This window comes from Dipodomys merriami, unplaced genomic scaffold, assembly GCF_024711535.1.
Source record: "Dipodomys merriami isolate MVZ:Mamm:240054 unplaced genomic scaffold, mDipMer1.0.p SCAF_14, whole genome shotgun sequence".
NCBI lineage: Eukaryota > Metazoa > Chordata > Mammalia > Rodentia > Heteromyidae > Dipodomys > Dipodomys merriami.
The window spans coordinates 1,637,106-1,654,714 of NW_027202715.1; the positions used below are offsets into that span (position 1 = coordinate 1,637,106).

General features: G+C 50.2%; 2 protein-coding genes across 2 annotated transcripts in view; one reads left to right on the forward strand and one right to left on the reverse strand.

Moving 5' to 3' along the window:
* Window positions 1-17,609, forward strand: part of Cdh23 (cadherin related 23) — a 355,092-nt gene that overhangs the window by 257,473 nt on the left and 80,010 nt on the right. Inside the window, exons 28-31 of the mRNA XM_070020517.1 lie at window positions 6,798-6,858; window positions 7,722-7,870; window positions 14,755-14,890; window positions 15,640-16,028. Coding sequence (XP_069876618.1) covers window positions 6,798-6,858; window positions 7,722-7,870; window positions 14,755-14,890; window positions 15,640-16,028 — 735 coding nt within the window. The remainder of the gene's footprint in view (window positions 1-6,797; window positions 6,859-7,721; window positions 7,871-14,754; window positions 14,891-15,639; window positions 16,029-17,609) is intronic.
* Window positions 1,525-1,926, reverse strand: CUNH10orf105 (chromosome unknown C10orf105 homolog). The gene has a single exon (XM_070020359.1). It carries the CDS (start codon window positions 1,924-1,926, stop codon window positions 1,525-1,527), a length of 402 nt encoding a protein of 133 aa, XP_069876460.1.

Sequence of the window (17,609 nt, forward strand, 5' to 3'; positions counted from 1 at the left end):
TAGCAAGCGCCTGATACAAGAGGCCTTGCCAGTTGCCAATGGCTCACATCTATAATCCAGACTGAGATTTAAGGGTCATGGTTGAAAGCCAGCCTGGGACAGGAAAGTCCATGAGATTCTTATTTCCAATTAACCACCAAAGAGCCAGAAGTGGAGCTATGGCTCAAGAAGAGCACCAGGCTTGAGCAAAAAAAATCTGAATGATAGCGCCCAGGCCCTGAGTTCAAGCCTTATTACAAAGAAAAACAAAACAAAAACCAGAGGCCTTGTACTTCGATGCCCAGATCTAATCAACTAAAGCCAAAGTCAGACAAAGTCTAGCTCTCTATGATCTCCCAGATCCCACTGTGCACTGTAGCTGGGATGGGGAGGGGTGGGGAATAGAAGGGATAGCCAATGGGCATTGGGAACCAGTGAAGTGTATAGCGCTGTTAAAGAATCGCACACCAGAGCTTGGACCTTGAGAAAACTTGGCTGGCTGCACTGGGGGTCTCAGCAAGGGCGGCTAGGGCTGCCTCTGGTTGAGGCCTATTCAGCTGACTCTGGGACAGGAGCCAAACAGCTCAGGCCCTCATTCGTCAATCTTCACATGTGAAATCCAGCCAAAGCCTTTAGCCTTGGTCTTGAGTGGAAAGGCCTAGGACTTGGGGTTCTGAGCAGCCTGTTCTGCATTTGATCGGTTGATAGAACAGGTATCACAAACATGGAGCTGCGTGCCGAATGGGGTCCAGGCCTAAGTCCCACAGATGTTCTGGGAGATCTGACTAGTCTCACCTGAGGAGGAGCAACCTCCTTCCTTGGGTGAGGCATGGAACCACAGCGTAGTATCTTCAGAGTCCAGAAGACATCACTTCCAGGTGCTAGCAGTGGCCAGCCTCCTGCCACTCTTGACAGAAGCCTCGGAAGCCTTCTTCAGCCCCTTCCTAATGGAAGGGGGAAGGCCAAGATGGCTGTCAGGATCACAAGGTTCATTGCATATTTGCCCCTCTTTCCGGCTGACACCCAGGCAACTGGTCCAATGAGAGGGTGCTGGCTACTGCTGGATCAGCAGGCAGGAAGTCCAAGGAGAGAGATCCTTAGGGTCTCGCTGCCCTAGACAGAGGACAGGCCCAGGACAGTACCCCACCCCAGTGTGGGTGAGCATACTATTTAGCAGGGAGAGGAATGGGACAGCCTCTGGCCATTTAGCCACTCCTATGAGCTGGACTTTAGGCCTGCAAAGAGGGTAAAGCTTCTGTAGGAGCCCAGTTGCTGCTCCTAGTAATGGTAGGGCCTGGCTTCCAAGTCCTTGCCCTCAGGCCAAAGACTTGGGTGGCTCTGGGTGCTTGTCTCTTGTTCCAGAAGTCTGTTAGCCAGCAACAAGATTCTGGGCCTCTCCTCTGGCCACCTCTGAGAAAGGACACAGGGTAGGCATGCAGGGAAGCCCAGGGGGGGGGTAGGAATGAGGCCCACAGTGCTGGGACCTCTGTCCTGCTGCAGCCTGCAGTGCTGGACTCCATCCAGGGCCGCTGGGTGGACACCCTGTCACATCTTGGTAGATTCTGTGTAGTCAGTGGCACCTGAGTTCTCCTCCTGGCCTGGCAGAGGACACCGTGGGGCAGTTGGCCAACCATGCCTGAAGCTGTGCAGGGAGCGGCGCAGAGAGCCCAGGCGCTTCCAGAGCCTGAGCTGGGGCTCACTGGGGCTGGCAGGGTGATGTGGCATGCACTCTCGTGCCTGACGGTGGCCCGGGCCCAGTGTAGCTGGTTTGCAGAGCGTCATGAACAGCAGGCAGGAGGCCAGCAGCAGGAAGATGCAGGCCAGGGCAATGAGCACAGGGACAGGGCCTGCCATCTCCACCAGAGGCCCAGGTGTAGCCAGAGCTGTGAGGAAGGTTGGAGAGCTGGCACCTGTGGGGCTGATGACATGGGGGCCCTCTGTGTTCATGGTACCTGCAACAGGCAGGAGGCAGAGGCTCAGGCAAATCTGCTGGACCAGGGCAGACAGAGACATATCTGGGGAACACTGATGTGAGTGGGTACTGTTAAACTAGATCACCTGTGACCACTTTTTACACATATTAAGCAAAAATCAAAATCAAGAGAATTTCTAGAAATCTCTAAATTTTAACACTGGCCACACTGGGCCGAGTTCCTGCCTTGTGCTAGTAACTGTCCCCAAAGTGCCACACTGCCCCCATAGTCTACCACATACCTTATTTTGCCTGTGGGTCAAGTCTAACCTGCTCCCAGGGAAACTGAGTCCCAAACAGGGGAAGGCCAAGCCCAAGGCTATATTATGAGCTAGTGGCCAAGCAAATATCAGAACCAGATTTCCTGATTCCAGTTTTTAGCTCCATACTTCCCATTCCAAGAACAGATAAGAAATAAGCCCGGGGGAGCGGGGGGGGGGGGGGGGGGTGAGGAAGTGTAGTTAATGAGGTGGGAGGGAAGAGATGGAAGGGGAAAAACAAAGGAGGAGGCAACAATGCTTGATAAGAAATGTACTCATTACCTTGCTCAAGTAACTGTAACCCCTCTGTATGGTATTTTCACAATAAAAAACTTATTTTTAAAAAAAGAAGCCCATAAGGAATTGGCAGGCAGGGTTGGACATCATTTTCCTGAAGGCATTTCCGTTATGAAAGATCATCCCAAGCTGAGCACAAATGGCTCACACTTGTAATCCTAACTACTCTGTAGGCTGAAATCTGAGAGTCACAATTCAAAGCCAGCCTGGAAAGGTGACTCTTATCTCCAGTTAACCAATAAAAAAAAATCAGAAGTGAAGGTATGGCTCAAGTAGAAGAGCACCAGCCTTGAGCCAAAAAAAAAAAAAACTCATTCCAGTTTACAGAGTCTAGCAGCTGGTCCCAAAGATGGAAAACCAGGGTGAGCTTTTGGTGGAGCAGATGGAGGTGGCAGATGATTGACACCTGGGCTTGGCTGCCAGGTAATGAGCCATCCAAGAAGACAGCTGGGCAGCTCCCTGGGCAGCCTAGGCTGACAGTCCCAGTACTGCCATGCAGGCTCCAGGTGCTGGCTCATCTAGCATCCCAAGGGAATAGAGAAACCTGGGCTCATTTTTTTTTTAAGGCAAATATTCCTGATGTTTAAATATCAACATCCAATTCAGATTTATTTAAGGCAAGAAAGAAAAGGAGGCAAGTCCTGCAAAGACCATACAAACATTCTAAAAATTTTGAAATGAATTTTCAAATATTTCAAAACAAAATACTTTAAGCCCAGTATTGCATGTGTGCGCATTTGCACGCGCGCGCGCACGCACACACACACACACACACACACACACACACACACACACACACACACACACACACACACACACACACACACACACACACACACACACACACCCCACAGCAGTCTCCATCCAGCACCTGTAATCTTTGAATTTTACAAACTGAGGACAGGAAACTTAAATCTATCCTGATGCCTGGGCTTACCAGGCATAAGGCCCTGATTCAAATCCCAATATCACAAAAAAGAAAACTTTCTCTCTTTGACTTTAAAGTCTCTCCAAGAGTGAGACTGGTTGGGGACAGGGCTTGGAGGAGCAGTTTCTGCCTACCTGACCTGCAGTGTGCTCTTGCCTTGGTTCAGGAGTCAAGTTTTTACCTCCAAAGCCCATCACAAGAGGCTTAGTCATGCCACTACTGTGCATATAGCTGTGATGAACCCTGCCAGCAGGTGATGGAGAGTAGGGGTGATCACCAATCCATTACCCGAAGAACCCCTGTCCCACCCTGACACTCACCAGCAGTTGTACGACCTAACTCCCGGCTTCTGTGCCCAGTCAACTGTGAGCATCCAGAGCTTCCCACCACCTGCCATCCCTCCCTTACTACCACCCCTCCCAGCCCTTCCAGACAGAAAATGACGCCTCTCCACTTGTGGCTGGAAACTCTGATGCCCGTCTAGCTGCCCAGGGCCTCCGCCTTCCAGGCCAGAGCACACTCTGGCTGGGCAGCCTACATGTCAGCCCTTCCTGGAGGAGGGATGGGGTGTGGCCCATGGCCAGCTCCCAAGGGAAGAAGAGCAGCCTCCCTCTGGCCTCCTTGGGCAGGGTTTGACCTGAGTAAGGAAGGGCTGTCTGAGTTGGGAGACACTGGACCTTACTAGTTCTGATGCTACTTCAGGGCCTGCAAATGGGCTGGAAAAGCCACAGGCTGGTAGAGAGGCTCCTGTCTGCAGGCCTTGAGACTTACTTCAGGAAGAACATTGGTGGGGCTATGATTGCACCTGAGCAGTCCCTATGGCAGCCTGGAGCTCCAAAGTGCTTGTCAGAACCAGTCACCTTCCCTAGAGCTCAAGGCAGGTCTATCTGACCTATCCCCCCAACAAGGGCTGCTGGGTCCCAGGAAAGCAGCTCCTTAAGACCAAGCTGGAAATAATCTTGAAAGCAGGGGAAGAATCTTCCTCCCTGTTCTGGATGCATAGCTGCAAGCTCCATCTAGAACATTCTTGTTTCCCTTAGAGTTCCATAGAGCAGGGCCTGGGAGAGCAGAGAAGCTTAATGTGTGTCCACGGCCTGGTCACTGCCCCCACTGGCTGGTTGCAGACCAGAGGGACCACCAAACACAACCTCCTGTCATTCCCAAGCCCCCAGTGGGTCCTCCCCCACACTTTCCTCACCAGACTCTCACTGCAGTCCCCCACACTGACCTCAGGGCCAGACCGGAGCACAGCAGGGAAGTCTCTCAGTTGTCCAAGGAGGTACAGGGAAGACCAGGCAGCCGGCAACCAAGCCTACCCTGGGCTCTGCAGTGCCCCGTGCCTTCAGCCAGCCAGGTGGGCCCCTCCCCTGCTCACCAGCTAGACACTGGGAGAGTCAGGGCCTGCCTCGTGGGAGGGGGCAGCTAGGAGGGTAGGGATGGCAACTGGTGGAGAGAAAAGGGGAGCCCTCCACCTTGCTCCAGTCCATCTCCCTGGAGGAGCTCTCCCAGGGAGGTAGTGACTCTCATCTTCCCCCTTGGAAGTTTGAATGGTATGGTCAGGATGGCCAGGGCAGCCAGCAGGTTGCTATTCAATGTCTGCCAGCCCCCAGGTTACCCGGGAGAGGGGCTACACACAGAGAGGCAGTGGGAGGGAATAGGCAGAGTGATGGCCCTGGCGGTCCCCAAGGCCCCTCCCTGGGCCCTGGCCTTCCAGGCTTAGAAGAGTGTTTTCCCTACAAAATCTGAGGACTGAGGGACAGCCAGGGCCATGCTGCTTGCAGGTTGAGTGGCACACACACACACACACACACACACACACACACACACACACACACACACACACACACACACACACACACACACACACACACACACACACACACACACACACACACACACACACACACACACACACACACACACACACTCCCTTCCCCCCTCTTCTGAACCTCCTCTCTTCCCAGAAGCCAAAACTTCCCTGGCAACCCTCCAGGGGTCTCCTAGCTCCCAGAAAACAGCATGGGAAGGAGTCATGGCTGTGTCTGAGACCTGTGCCTGGGGCCACCTCAATTAGAGACCCAGTGATTGGATTTGAGCTCTTCCCTCCTGCCCTGCTGCACATGCAGCAGTCCTAAGCCTTGAACTTAGTGCCTATATGTTGTCCCTGAGCTTCTTTTTTTGTTGTTGTTGGTCATTGGGCCTGGGCACTGTCCCTCTGCTCTTCAGCTCAAGGCTAGCGCCACAACACCACTTCCAGCTTTTTCTGTTTATGTGGTGCTGAAAAATCGAACCCAGGGCCTCATGCATGCAAGGCAAGCATTCTACCACTGAGCCACCTTCCCAGCCCATTCTTGATCTTCTGTGCTCAAGGCTAGTGATCAGCTCTACTTCTGGCTTTTGAGTATATGTTGGAGATAAGAGTCTCAGAGATTTATCTGCCCAAACTGGCTTGAAACCATGATCCTGAGATCTCAGCTTCCTGAGTAGGATTACAGATGTAAACCATTGGCACCTGGCTCTTTTTTAAATCTTTTTGAGGAATGAGGTAGGTCAGGTACCACTGGTTTTTAGTCTGGTTTTAGATTGGTTTTTAGTCAGAGTTAAGGGAGAATTACTCAAAGCTTTAAAACCAAGGACACATACCAAATAAAGGAAGGAATGCTAGGGGTTTATCTTGCTTTTAGTGTGGGTTTATGTAAGAAGCTGGTGTTTTTTTGTTTGGGGGGAGTTTTTGTTTGTGTATCTGTGTATGTGTATGTGAGTGTGTGTGTGTGTGTGTGTGTGTGTGTGTGTGTGTGTGTGTGTGTGTGTGTGTGTGTTTTGTAAAAGCAGTTTCTAAGAACCTGAACTAGCCAGTGCTGGTGACTTACACCTGTAATCCTAGCTTCTGGAGCTGTTGTTCAAGTGATAGAACTCTAGCCCTGAGCAAAAGAAGCTCAGGGACAATGCCCAGACCCTGAATTCAAGCCCTAGGACTGGCAAACACCAAAAAAAGAACAAAAAACAAAAACAAAAACCATGAAATGAATCCAGTGTGGCACAAAGGGCTTAAGGGAAAATAAGAGTGGGCAGGAAGCCTTGGGGAACCCAGCCTCCCTAGTGAGGCGCCCATGATCTCCAAAGAATCATGAGTAGGAAATCGCAGAGGTGTGAAATGATCTCTTCCAGTCTGGATCCAGAAAATTAGGGAGCCATCATTCACCTGCTCCCCATTCCCTGATCCCCTAAGAACCTGGAGGTAGAGCAGGGGCAGAGTCCTAACCTGCTTACTTCCCAGCCAGCCTCTATAGGAAAGCACAGGTTTGGGCAAGCCAGGATGAGGGGGGATTGGGAATAATTGGAGCATCTCCCTCTCCCTCAGCTGAAAGCTACGGATGCAGACGAGGGCGAGTTTGGGCGTGTATGGTACCGGATCCTCCATGGTGAGTGGGCTGCCTTAGGATGGGAAGATTCAGGCTTGTTGTCCTTGAGGCGGGGGTGGAGGGGGGTGGGGGGGTGGGGGGGCAGGGTAGCATTGCTTCTGTAGCTGCTTGGAGTCTGGGAGATGAGGCTAAGGAAATCTCTTGCACTTGTACACATAAGTTGGGGCCTGGGGGAGGAAAGAGGAATTTTCTAATTTCCCAGGGAGGGTGCTGAATTTGATAGTTTTGTACACAAAGTCTCCCACGTACCACAGTGCTTTCCAAAGCTACCACCCCAGTATAAGAAACCTTGGAGTCTGGGGAAGCTCCACAGGGATTTAGGGGGTCACTCTCATGCTCCAGCTAAAATCAGGGTCCCTGTCAGTCACTGTGGCCACTGTGGGCTGATCTTCCCACTTCTGGAACCCAGGATAAAGGCACTGTATATAAACTACAATGGCTGAGCTTGGAGGAGAGTGGGCCCCAAAGGAAAATCAGGAGCAGCACACCAGCCCAGCTCAGAGATGCCCACTGATTTGGCCTGGATTTGACCACAGAGCCTTGGGCTTATTAGAGTACCCTATATTCTTCTGAAAAGTTTAGAAGGCCTCACACCACCTATACTTGTAGCTGCATGAGTCAAGGAACCAACCCCCACCCCCATCTGGCATCCTATAAGGAGGAGGTTGGTACACATCTGCCCCGAACATCTAGACTTGCCAGGTGAGGACATCATGACACAGAGGCCCTCTTGCCATTGTGGGCTTCACCAGGTTCCCAAGATCTTTGGACAAGATTAATGTTCCAGGGAGGTCTAAATGCTTTCTTCCCCCATCTTACCAGCATTTGGCCCCAGACTAAGCCTCGTGCATCCCACTATACAGGTAACCATGGCAACAACTTCCGGATCCACGTCAGTAATGGGCTCCTGATGCGGGGTCCCCGGCCCCTGGACCGAGAGCGGAACTCATCCCATGTGCTGATGGTGGAGGCCTACAACCATGACCTGGGCCCCATGAGGAGCTCAGTGAGGGTAAGGCCAGAGGCAGGCTGGGCTGAGGCCAAAACTGGACCAGAAGTGGCCAGCTGTTGGGGTCTGGAGGGTGGGAGGCAGAGCTATTACTGGTTTTGATGCTGACTTACACCTAGGTATAGGGCTGGTGGGAGCATAAGGGCCCAACCCAGCTGGGATCTCCCAAAATGAGCCCTGCCATTTTGCTGTGAGCCTGTTTCTCCACAGATGGCCTTGGCAGTATAGATGCCAACTTTGCTTTACATATGGTGAAACAGGCTCAGAGAAGTCTCTAGTAATGGAATCAGGACTTGAGCCCATGTCTTTTGGGTCCAGGCTCAATGCTTTTTGCCTCCAAAATTATTTCTGAAATACTTGCATTCCCCAAATCCTCATGAACTGTGTTGGGTTTTGTTGGTTTGGTTTGGTTTTAGTGGCACTATGGTTTGAACTGAGAACTTTACATTTGCTAGATTGTCACTCTGTTACTGAGCCATGCCTTAAACCCTGGTTATTCCTGGTTATTTTTTATTTTATTTATATTTTTAATTTTTATTACAAAGATGACACACAGAGGAGTTACAGTTATATAAGTAAAGAGTACATTTCTTTTTGGGCAATGGCACCCCTTTCCCACTCCCAGTTTTTCCCTCTGTCCTCACCCACAAATTGTACAGTTCCTTTTTAACATAGTGTCTATTGAGTTCATTTTTTTTTTTTTTTTGGGTCCGGTTGTGGGGCCTGAACTCTGGGCCTGAGCACTATCCCTCAGCTCTTCAGCTCAAGGCTAGCGCTCTACCACCTGAACCACAGCGCCACTTCCGGCTTTTTTTCTTTTTGCTTATGTGGTGCTGAGGAATTGAACCCAGGGCCTCATGCATGCAAGGCAAGCGCTCTACCACTGAGCCACCTTCCCAGCCCTATTGAGTTCATTTTTTGTCCCCTATTGAGTTCATTCTGTGCCCCCTTGCTCTTCCAAAGACAGATAAATGAAAAGCAAGACAAAAAGAAAACAAAAACATAAATAAAGAAAAAAAACCTCGTTCCATTTCCTGGAGTTCACTTTGATAAATATTCTTTCATATGATCAGATGCACATGGGCATTGCACCTTTGTGTTTCTCTCCTAAGAGTATCCTCCCTTGGTCTCACTGTGTGTGAATGCCTAGAGTCCTGTATAATTAATTTATTATGCCCCAATATATTTTAATTGCATTTTAATTTAAGTAGTTGTACAAAGGAGTTACCATTCAACAAAGCCGTTTAAGACTACAGTGCATCTTTCGTGGGGGGTGGAGAATGTTGGTTGTGGGGCTTGAATTCAGTGTCTAGGCACTGTCCCTGAACTTTTTCACTCAAGTAATGCTCTACCATTTTGAGCCACAGTACCACTTCCAGTTTTCTGATAGCTAATTGGAGATAATAGTCTCATGGTCATTTCCTGCCCAGTCTGGCTTCAAACCATGATCCCCAGATCTTAGGCTCCTGAGTAGCTAGGATTATAGGTGTGAGCCACTGGCACCCGATACATCTTGATCAATGTCACCCCTTTCAACATTCTCCCCCATCCTCCCAGCTCTGCCCCTCTCCTCAACTTTGAATTTTGTAGGATACTCATTGAACTTTATGACTGCATTCTCCCTCCCCCTCCTCTCTTCATTCATCTTCCCTGGTTATTTTGGCGGTGAAATGTGGAGGACTTTCCTTCCCAGGATGGCCTCAAACTCAGATCCTCTGGCTCTCAGCCTCCTGAGTGACTAGGATTGCAGGTGTGAGCTACAGGTGCTTATACTTTAAGTTTCAATTAATGCATAATAATTATACATATCTATGGGATACCATGTGACACTTTAGTCTACGTACCCAAAGTACAATTAGAACTTTTTCCCTCCCTCACCATGCACCTACCTTGGCCTCCCTGAGTGGCCACATGTACACTGAACCCTTGTTAGGATGATATAGGCACATTCCTGCCAGCACCAGGCAGACAGAGGACTGAGAAGAAAGCTGGGGACATGGCTCAAGTGATAGAACATCCACTAAGGAAGTACAGAGTTCAAAGCCCAGTACCACCCCCCCCCCAAAAAAAAGACCCTGAAAGCTACTCTTCCCCACCCCCACGCCCTTTCCCCTAAAGCAATGGGAAGTGAGTCAGACCTCAGACATCACTGTCACTCACAAGTGGGAGAGGATGGAGAAAGGGGCGGAGAGCTATCGGGGACTTTTACTCAGACTTGAGTGGAGCAGAATCAGCTGCTCTTATCAGCCCATCTCCAGAGCTGTTTTCTCAGGCTGGAAACAATGAGCAGAAACCACCTGGCCAGCTTGTCACTCATCACTTCTCACTCAAGGGGACAAATGGGGTGGGTGACTCAACCTGAGCCTGCCTGGCTCCTTCAAATGTCCAACCACTTTGCCTGGGGGAAGGGAAACATGAAATGTCAGCTCTGACACTCTGTAACCCCTGTCCAGATGGACATGGCAGAGGGGTCCCTTAAACAGGGCCTGGTGAGATAGAGTATGTCCCCGGCGGTCCCTTTCCACCACTCTCTGTGTGACTCAATCTCTTACACACCTGTTGACCAGCCTACCCATAGTACAGCCTGCCTTTGCTGGCCCCTTTCAGACCACAAGCACTGACATCAGTGAAGCCCCCAGCCTTGGACTTTGTGACCTCAGCACTCCTCATGGCCCTCTGGGAAGTCCTGGGTCTTCTGTCAATGCCTTGGTATTGGAAATCCAATTTTAAACCAAATGTCATCCATCGTGTGAAGCAGATCAAAGGCATGGCGTGCTGCTGATGGGTACAGGGGTGAGGCACACTATGCAGCACCCACCTCACTGTCACACAGTGCTTCCTCAACTCGAACTCCACACACTTAACTGCCCTAGGAGATGGGCCCCGTATAACACCCATTTTGCAGGTGAGGAAGCTGAGGAAAAAAGAAATTAACACAACTTATTTAGGGCCCCCAGAAGAAGGGAAGAGTCAGGCTTCCTCCTGGCAATCAGCCAGCTTTTTCTCCCTCTCCTTCCCCCCCCCGCCTTCTCCACTCCTTCCCACCTTCTCTCTCCTCTTCCTCTCTCTCACCCTTTCTCCCCCTTTTCTCCCTTCCTCCCTTCCCCTCTCTCTCCTTTTCTCCTTCCCTCCTTCTCTCCCTCCCCATCAGATATAGGGCCTGAACTCAGGGCCTACAGCTTTTTCACTCAAGACTGGTGCTCTACCACTTGATCCATAGCCCATTTTCAGCTTTTGGCTGGTTAATTAGAGATAAGAGTTTCACAGTTGTCTGCCTGAGGCCAGCTTTGAAGTGCAATCCTCAGATCTGTTCTTTTAATGGCTATACTGTGCTAACCACAGAACCACCCTGCCACAAGAGCATTTTAGAGCAGTCAGAAGCCACTGCCTGGTCTCCAGGAAGTAACCTAAGGGTAGGAATTTGGGACTGCCCCCTAGGATGGGGGGCTTTGGTAACCCCTTCTGGTCCTATGAGACACAGGAAAATGTGGAGAGACACAGGGAACCTTCCTGGTGACAGCACAGGGCTGCAGCTTTGCCCTGGGTCAGTTTCCTGGCTGTGTCTGAGTTGCTGCAGGGACCATGAATGTGCCCCAGATCCTACTTTGAGGACCAGGGACTGCCCTAGTAATGGCCAGGAAGCATGGAGGGTGGCAATACAGACTTATCTCCTATTGTCCTGTCCCCATTGGAGAGCACAGCCCTACAGAGAAAGCAGGATGGTTCTGTGAGAGGGCAGATGGCTCTCTCTGGTGCTGTCAGAACTCGGCCAGCCTGTTTCCTGCACAGCTGCGTCTCTCAGGTTTGTAAACCACACACCACCTTGCCTCCTGTTGCTGCTGCTCCACATGAGGCTGAAACCATCAACAGCAGGGTGTATGTGGCCAGGCTCCCCACACCTCCCTTCTCTTCCTCTTGCCCTGCTTCTTCCCCATAACCCGTTGGTTATATAATTGTTAGGACTCCGGAAAGGAAAGGCTCACAGTTCTGAAAAGATGGATAGTTGGTTTCTGTTTACAGAAAGAGAGTTCCCAAAATTGATCCATGCAAATTTCCCCATACCCACCCCACCCAGAATCTCTCTAGCCAAGTTCTAAGTGAAGCCAAATCTAAAAGATTCCAGCCTGCAAACAGCTGTGCTGGGGACTGAGCACTTTAGTTTGCATAAGTGTTTTCTCAGTATTTGGATGTGAAAACTCAGCTAACCCAAAGTCATGGGATCAGCAAAGTGGAGAGCTCCCCCTGTCTTTTTTTTTTTTTTTTTTTTTTTGGTCAGCTGTGGGGGCTTGAACTCTGGGCCTGGGCGCTGTCCCTCAGCTCTTCAGCTCAAGGCAAGCGCTCTACCACTTGAGCTACAGCACCACTTCCTGTTTTCTGGTGACTTATTGGAGATAAGAGTCTCATAGACTTTACTGCCCGGGCTGGCTTTGAACTGCGATCCTCAGATCTCAGCCTCCTGAGTAGCTAGGATTACAGGCGTGAGCCACCAGCGCCCGGCTCCCCCTGTGTCTTGTATGTACTCTCCTCCCTAAATCCTGCACCTACCCCTCCCCAGACTCCAACTAGTCAGGTTGACCTGTTCTGCTTACAATAACCAGAAAAGCAAACTTCCAGGTAAGACCAGAGTCAATCCCAGAGGCAGCAATCCATCAGGAGCCAAATGTATGGGCTGCTTTGAGGCCCCGCTATCCTGCTGCCAATCATACATCATAGCTTCACAGAGTCTCTTTCTTCTCTCCTCTTTCTTCTCTCTCCTCTTTCCTTTCTGTGTGTGTGTGTGTGTGTGTGTGTGTGTGTGTGTGTGTGTGTGTGTGTGTGTGTGTGTGTGTGTGTGTGTGTGTGTGTGCGCGCACACGCCAGGACTGGGGCTTGAACTCATGGCATGTGCTCTATCTCTGAGCTTTTATGCCCAAGGCTAGAGTTCTACTGCTTGAGCCACAGCTCCATATTCAGTTTTTTGGTAGTTCATTAGAGATAAGAGACTCACAGACTCTCCTGCCTGGGCTGGTTTTGAATCATGGTCCTAAGATCTCAGCCTCCTGAGTAGCTAGGATTACAGGTGTGAGCTAACCGTACCCAGCTCACAGACTCTTTTTGCCCATCTCCCCATACCACTCCTGCTTCCCTGGCTCTAGTGAGGCTGAGGTCTCCCCTTACTGGAACTAGCTCACCCCAGAACAGAGGAACGAACTGAAGAGCTCGTGGATTGAAAACCTGGAGATTCCTGTCCTCTTCTAGCCTTCTTTTTACTGTGAGACCTCAGGCAAGCCACGCCCCTCCTTGGGCCTATCTCCCCCATTTCTGAAAGGGGTGAGAGGCCCGTGTCTCCCTCCAGCTTCTGAGGCACCTCTTTATACTCCCCTTTCTTCCCTGCTGGTGCCCCAGGGATGGGGAGGGATAGCAGAGAGAAGCATGGGGCTGCCATGATCTCTGCTATAAACACCGCTGTCCCATAACATCCTCTAAACGGTTATTTTTCCACACACGTCATAGTCATTCATTAAAGAGAACTTAGCACATACAGATGAGCCATGAGGGGAATTAGACCTCATTCCATAATTCAGAAATGACCACTGTCTTGTGCAGACTCCCCAGAAGCAACTCTGAGATGAAGTCTTGAGTAAGAAACTTCTCCCTGGGGAAAGTGGGAGGGGCTAGGGCACCAGGAAGGAAGCAGCCAATGAAGTGGACTGTCCAGGGCAGACTGAACTCAGGGGACTTGTCTCAACCTCTAGGTGGACAGAGGAGTGGCCATCCCAATGGGATGGCATGCCAACAAGGGGTCCATTGAGAATCACCTCACTGCCCCACACAGGGCCCAGGAAACCAGGGGTTAGTACTTAGGCAGCAAGTTCTCAGCCATTCTGTCCTTTGGGCATTGGTTCCCAGCCATCCATTTACCCCATGTAGGGCTGATCCTCTGCCCTCTATCCTCTGCAATGTTGGCTACTAGCTAGCAGAAGGTGCTGGAAAAATCACAAATGGATTGCTGGCATCCTCCGCCCCAACCACCTACATGCATTTAGATACTTGAATGGACTCCATGTCCAGCATGTTTGGTGGCCTTGGCTAATTCTGTCTTGCTCACACCTTAGAAGCAGCATGGAGACTACAATGTAATGATACTCCTACCCTTTTCTTGTGAAGAAAGTTGATGGTCCCAAAGTCATGCCTGCCATCCTAGCTGCTCAGGAGGTTGAGATCTGAGGATCACAGTTCAAAACCAGACTGGCAGGGAAATCCATAAGACTCTGATTTCCAATTAGCCAACAAAAGGGCAGGAATGGAGATATGGCTCAAGTGGTAGAATGTCAGCCTTGAGCAAATAAAACTAAGGGACAGTTCCCAGGCCTAAATTCAAGTGCCCAGGCCTAAATTCAAGCCCCAATACCAGCATACATGTGCACAAAAAAGTTACTAGCTACAGCTAGGTGCCTCAGACCTAGTAGCTCACACCAGGAGGAACTATTCAGGAGGCTGAGATCTCAGGATCACAGTTGAAAACCAGCCCAGTCAGGGAAAGTCTGTAAGTCTGTGAGTTTATCTCCAATAAAGTACCAAAAAGCCGGAAGTGGAGCTGTGGCTCAAGTAGTAGAAAGCTAGCCTTGAGGAAAAAGAAGCTCAGGGACAGAGCTTAGGCCCTGAGTTTAAGCACCAGGACAAGCACAAAAGAAAAAAGTCACTAGTTACTCACAGGTCCACCCCCAGGGTTAGAAGGAGAGCTAAGGGTAGGATGAAGACTGAGTATCAGCCACATTCTAGGTGGTCTTGGGACAAGGAGGTGGACACGGTGGCTAGGCTTGATGAATGGTGCTCCCACTCTGGGTATCACAGACTCCCAGTCTCCACCCCACCCTAACATTGCACCCCTGGCCTGGCCCTCATAGGTGATCGTGTATGTGGATGATGTGAACGATGAGGCCCCCGTGTTCACACAGCAACAGTATAGCCGCCTGGGGCTTCGAGAGACTGCAGGCATTGGCACGTCTGTCATCGTTGTTCGAGCCACAGACCGGGACACTGGTGAGGCAAGCAGGAGAGGCACAGAAGTCCTACTGCTCAGAGTGACCCTCCTGGCTTAGCTGGTCCTGTCACCCTCAGACTCCCCACAACTGAGCCTGCTCCGGGTCCGGGAGGCGCTCCTTTGATGGTTGTAGTCACTCCCCACAGGTGCTGAGGCCTGAGTAGACTGAAGCCAGGAGATTTGTCTCAGCTTCTGGATAGACAGAGGAGAGGCCACAAATTTGCAAACTCCAGATTGGCCATGCTGGGTCCTGGCAGCTCCCCATTAGCTTTTGGTCAAGGGTTTGCATAGGACTGGGAAAAATGAAGGGGCCTTAGAAAACTGGCTGGGTGGGGACTGTTCTTCTAGCTCAGAGCCTGGTACTCAGGCTTTGCCAGATCCATTGCTTCCTCTGGTCTGCATGCATGGCTTTGGTCTGCCCTGAAGGCAGGCCCAACCCCCCAGGAAACAGGGACCATGTCCTCAGCACTCTGAGGAACCAAGCAGAAATTTGGCCACCTCTAAGGATGTATTCACAATTTCTAGATCAAAACCCCTCCTACAAGAGACTGCCTAAACAGACAAGGCAGGGTCTTCAATTTGAATTCTGGGGTTCCTCTACCACATCTCTTGGGGCCAGCATGTGTTGGGTGGGCCAGCCAAGGCCTTCACCTTGCATCACAGGGAACAGTCCCTGGCATAGACAATTTCAGAAGCCACCAAGGAGCCCCACCCCTGTCTGCAACTGCATGGCCTGTATCCTCTGCAGGGGACGGTGGCCTGGTGAACTATCGTATCCTGTCCGGTGCAGAGGGGAAGTTTGAGATTGATGAGAGCACAGGGCTTATCATCACTGTGGACTACCTGGACTATGAGACCAAGACTAGCTACCTGATGAATGTGTCCGCCACTGACCAGGCGCCCCCCTACAACCAAGGCTTCTGCAGTGTCTACGTCACCCTACTCAACGAGCTGGATGAGGCTGTGCAGTTTTCCAACGCCTCCTATGAGGTGACCATCATGGAGAATCTGGCACTGGGCACAGAGATCGTGCGGGTCCAGGCCTACTCTATTGACAACCTCAACCAGATCACCTACCACTTTGATGCCTACACCAGCACCCAGGCTAAAGCCCTCTTCAAGATAGACACCAACACGGTGAGGAGCTGGGGCAGGCCAGGAGGGTTCTTCCAGTGTGACCATTTACTGGGCTCCTTCAGTATACACAACACTGGGCTTAAAATGTCCTTGAGCCGGGCGCTGGTAGCTCATGCCTGTAATCCTAGCTACTCAGGAGGTTGATATTTGAGGATCACAGTTCAAAGCCAGCCTGGGCAGGAAAGCTTGTAAAACTCTTTTTTTCTTTTTCTTTCTTTCTTTTTTTTTTTTTTTTTTTGTCAGTCGTGGGGCCTGAACTCTGGGCTTGGGTGCTGTCCTTCATCTCTTCAGCTGTAGACTAGCATTCTACCACTTGAGCCTCAGCCCCAATTCCAGCTTTTTCTGCTGATGTGGTACTGAGAAATCGAACCCAGGGCCTCATGCAAGCAAGGCAAGCACTCTACCACTGAGCCACCTTCCCAGCTCGTGAGACTTTTATCTCCAATAAACCACTAGAAAACTGGAAGTGGTGCTGCGGCTCAAGTGGTAGAGGTTGGCCTTGAGCTGAAGAGTTGAGGGAAAGCGCCCAAGCCCAGAGTGCAAGCCCCATGACTAACCAAAAAAAAAAAAAAATGTCCTTGAGATAAACATCTCTGTAGTTCTTTTCTTCTTTGTTTTGATTTTGATTTTTGGGTTGGGTACCAATACTAGAGCTTGAACTTGGGGTCTAAGCACTGTCCCATAGCATGTTTGTTCAAGACTAGAATGCTACTACTTGAGCCATGGCTCCACTTCCAGTGTTTTAATGGTTAATTGGAAATGAGTCTGGATGGGCTGGTTTCAAACCATGATCCTCAAATCTCAGCTTCCTGGGTACCTGGCTTTTTTTTTAAACAGTATTAGGGTTTGAACTCAGGGCTTTTGCTTGTTAGGCAGGCATTACTACTCTTTGCTTGAGTTATTTGCTTGACTTATGTTTCAGATAGGGCCTCACACTTTTGCCCAGACTGGATAATTTTGCCCAGTCCTCTTATTTCCATTTCCCATGTAGCTGCAGATTACAGATGTGAGCCACCTTGCTTGCATCATACTTAAAACTCAATGTCCGGCCCTGTCCCCTTCCCATGTTCTCATATGATCCAAGAAATTCCAAGTATTCAGAACTCTGTCTGAGTGCCTAAAACCAACTCCTAGAATAAGGAGAGTTTCAGACATTCCTGTTGCTTAGTAAACTACAAGGGTTTTAGGAGCTTGATCAGGCCAGGGAAAATATCATACATATATTTCATAGGATATCACAGAAAGCTATGCAAGCCATCATGTCTCCCTTTTGACCTTGGCTGTTCAGAAGCCCAGATATAAATTTTATCCTTTATTACAAGTGAATTCTTAGCTAGGTGTTTGGTGCAGTTAACCTCCCATCTACTGTCTGCCTCCTACAACCCCATCTGTACAACCTCATCCTTGCTTTAGTGTATCTTTTTTATCAGAATCCCTTCTTTGAAAATAAGCAAGGTTAGAATCATTCCAATTACCAGATGACTAAGCCTCTTTCCAAACCTCAAAGAGTTTCCAGGCTAGGGGTAGATGTGAGAATAATGAGTGAGGCAGATACCAGCTGTCCATGGAGCTGAGAAAAGA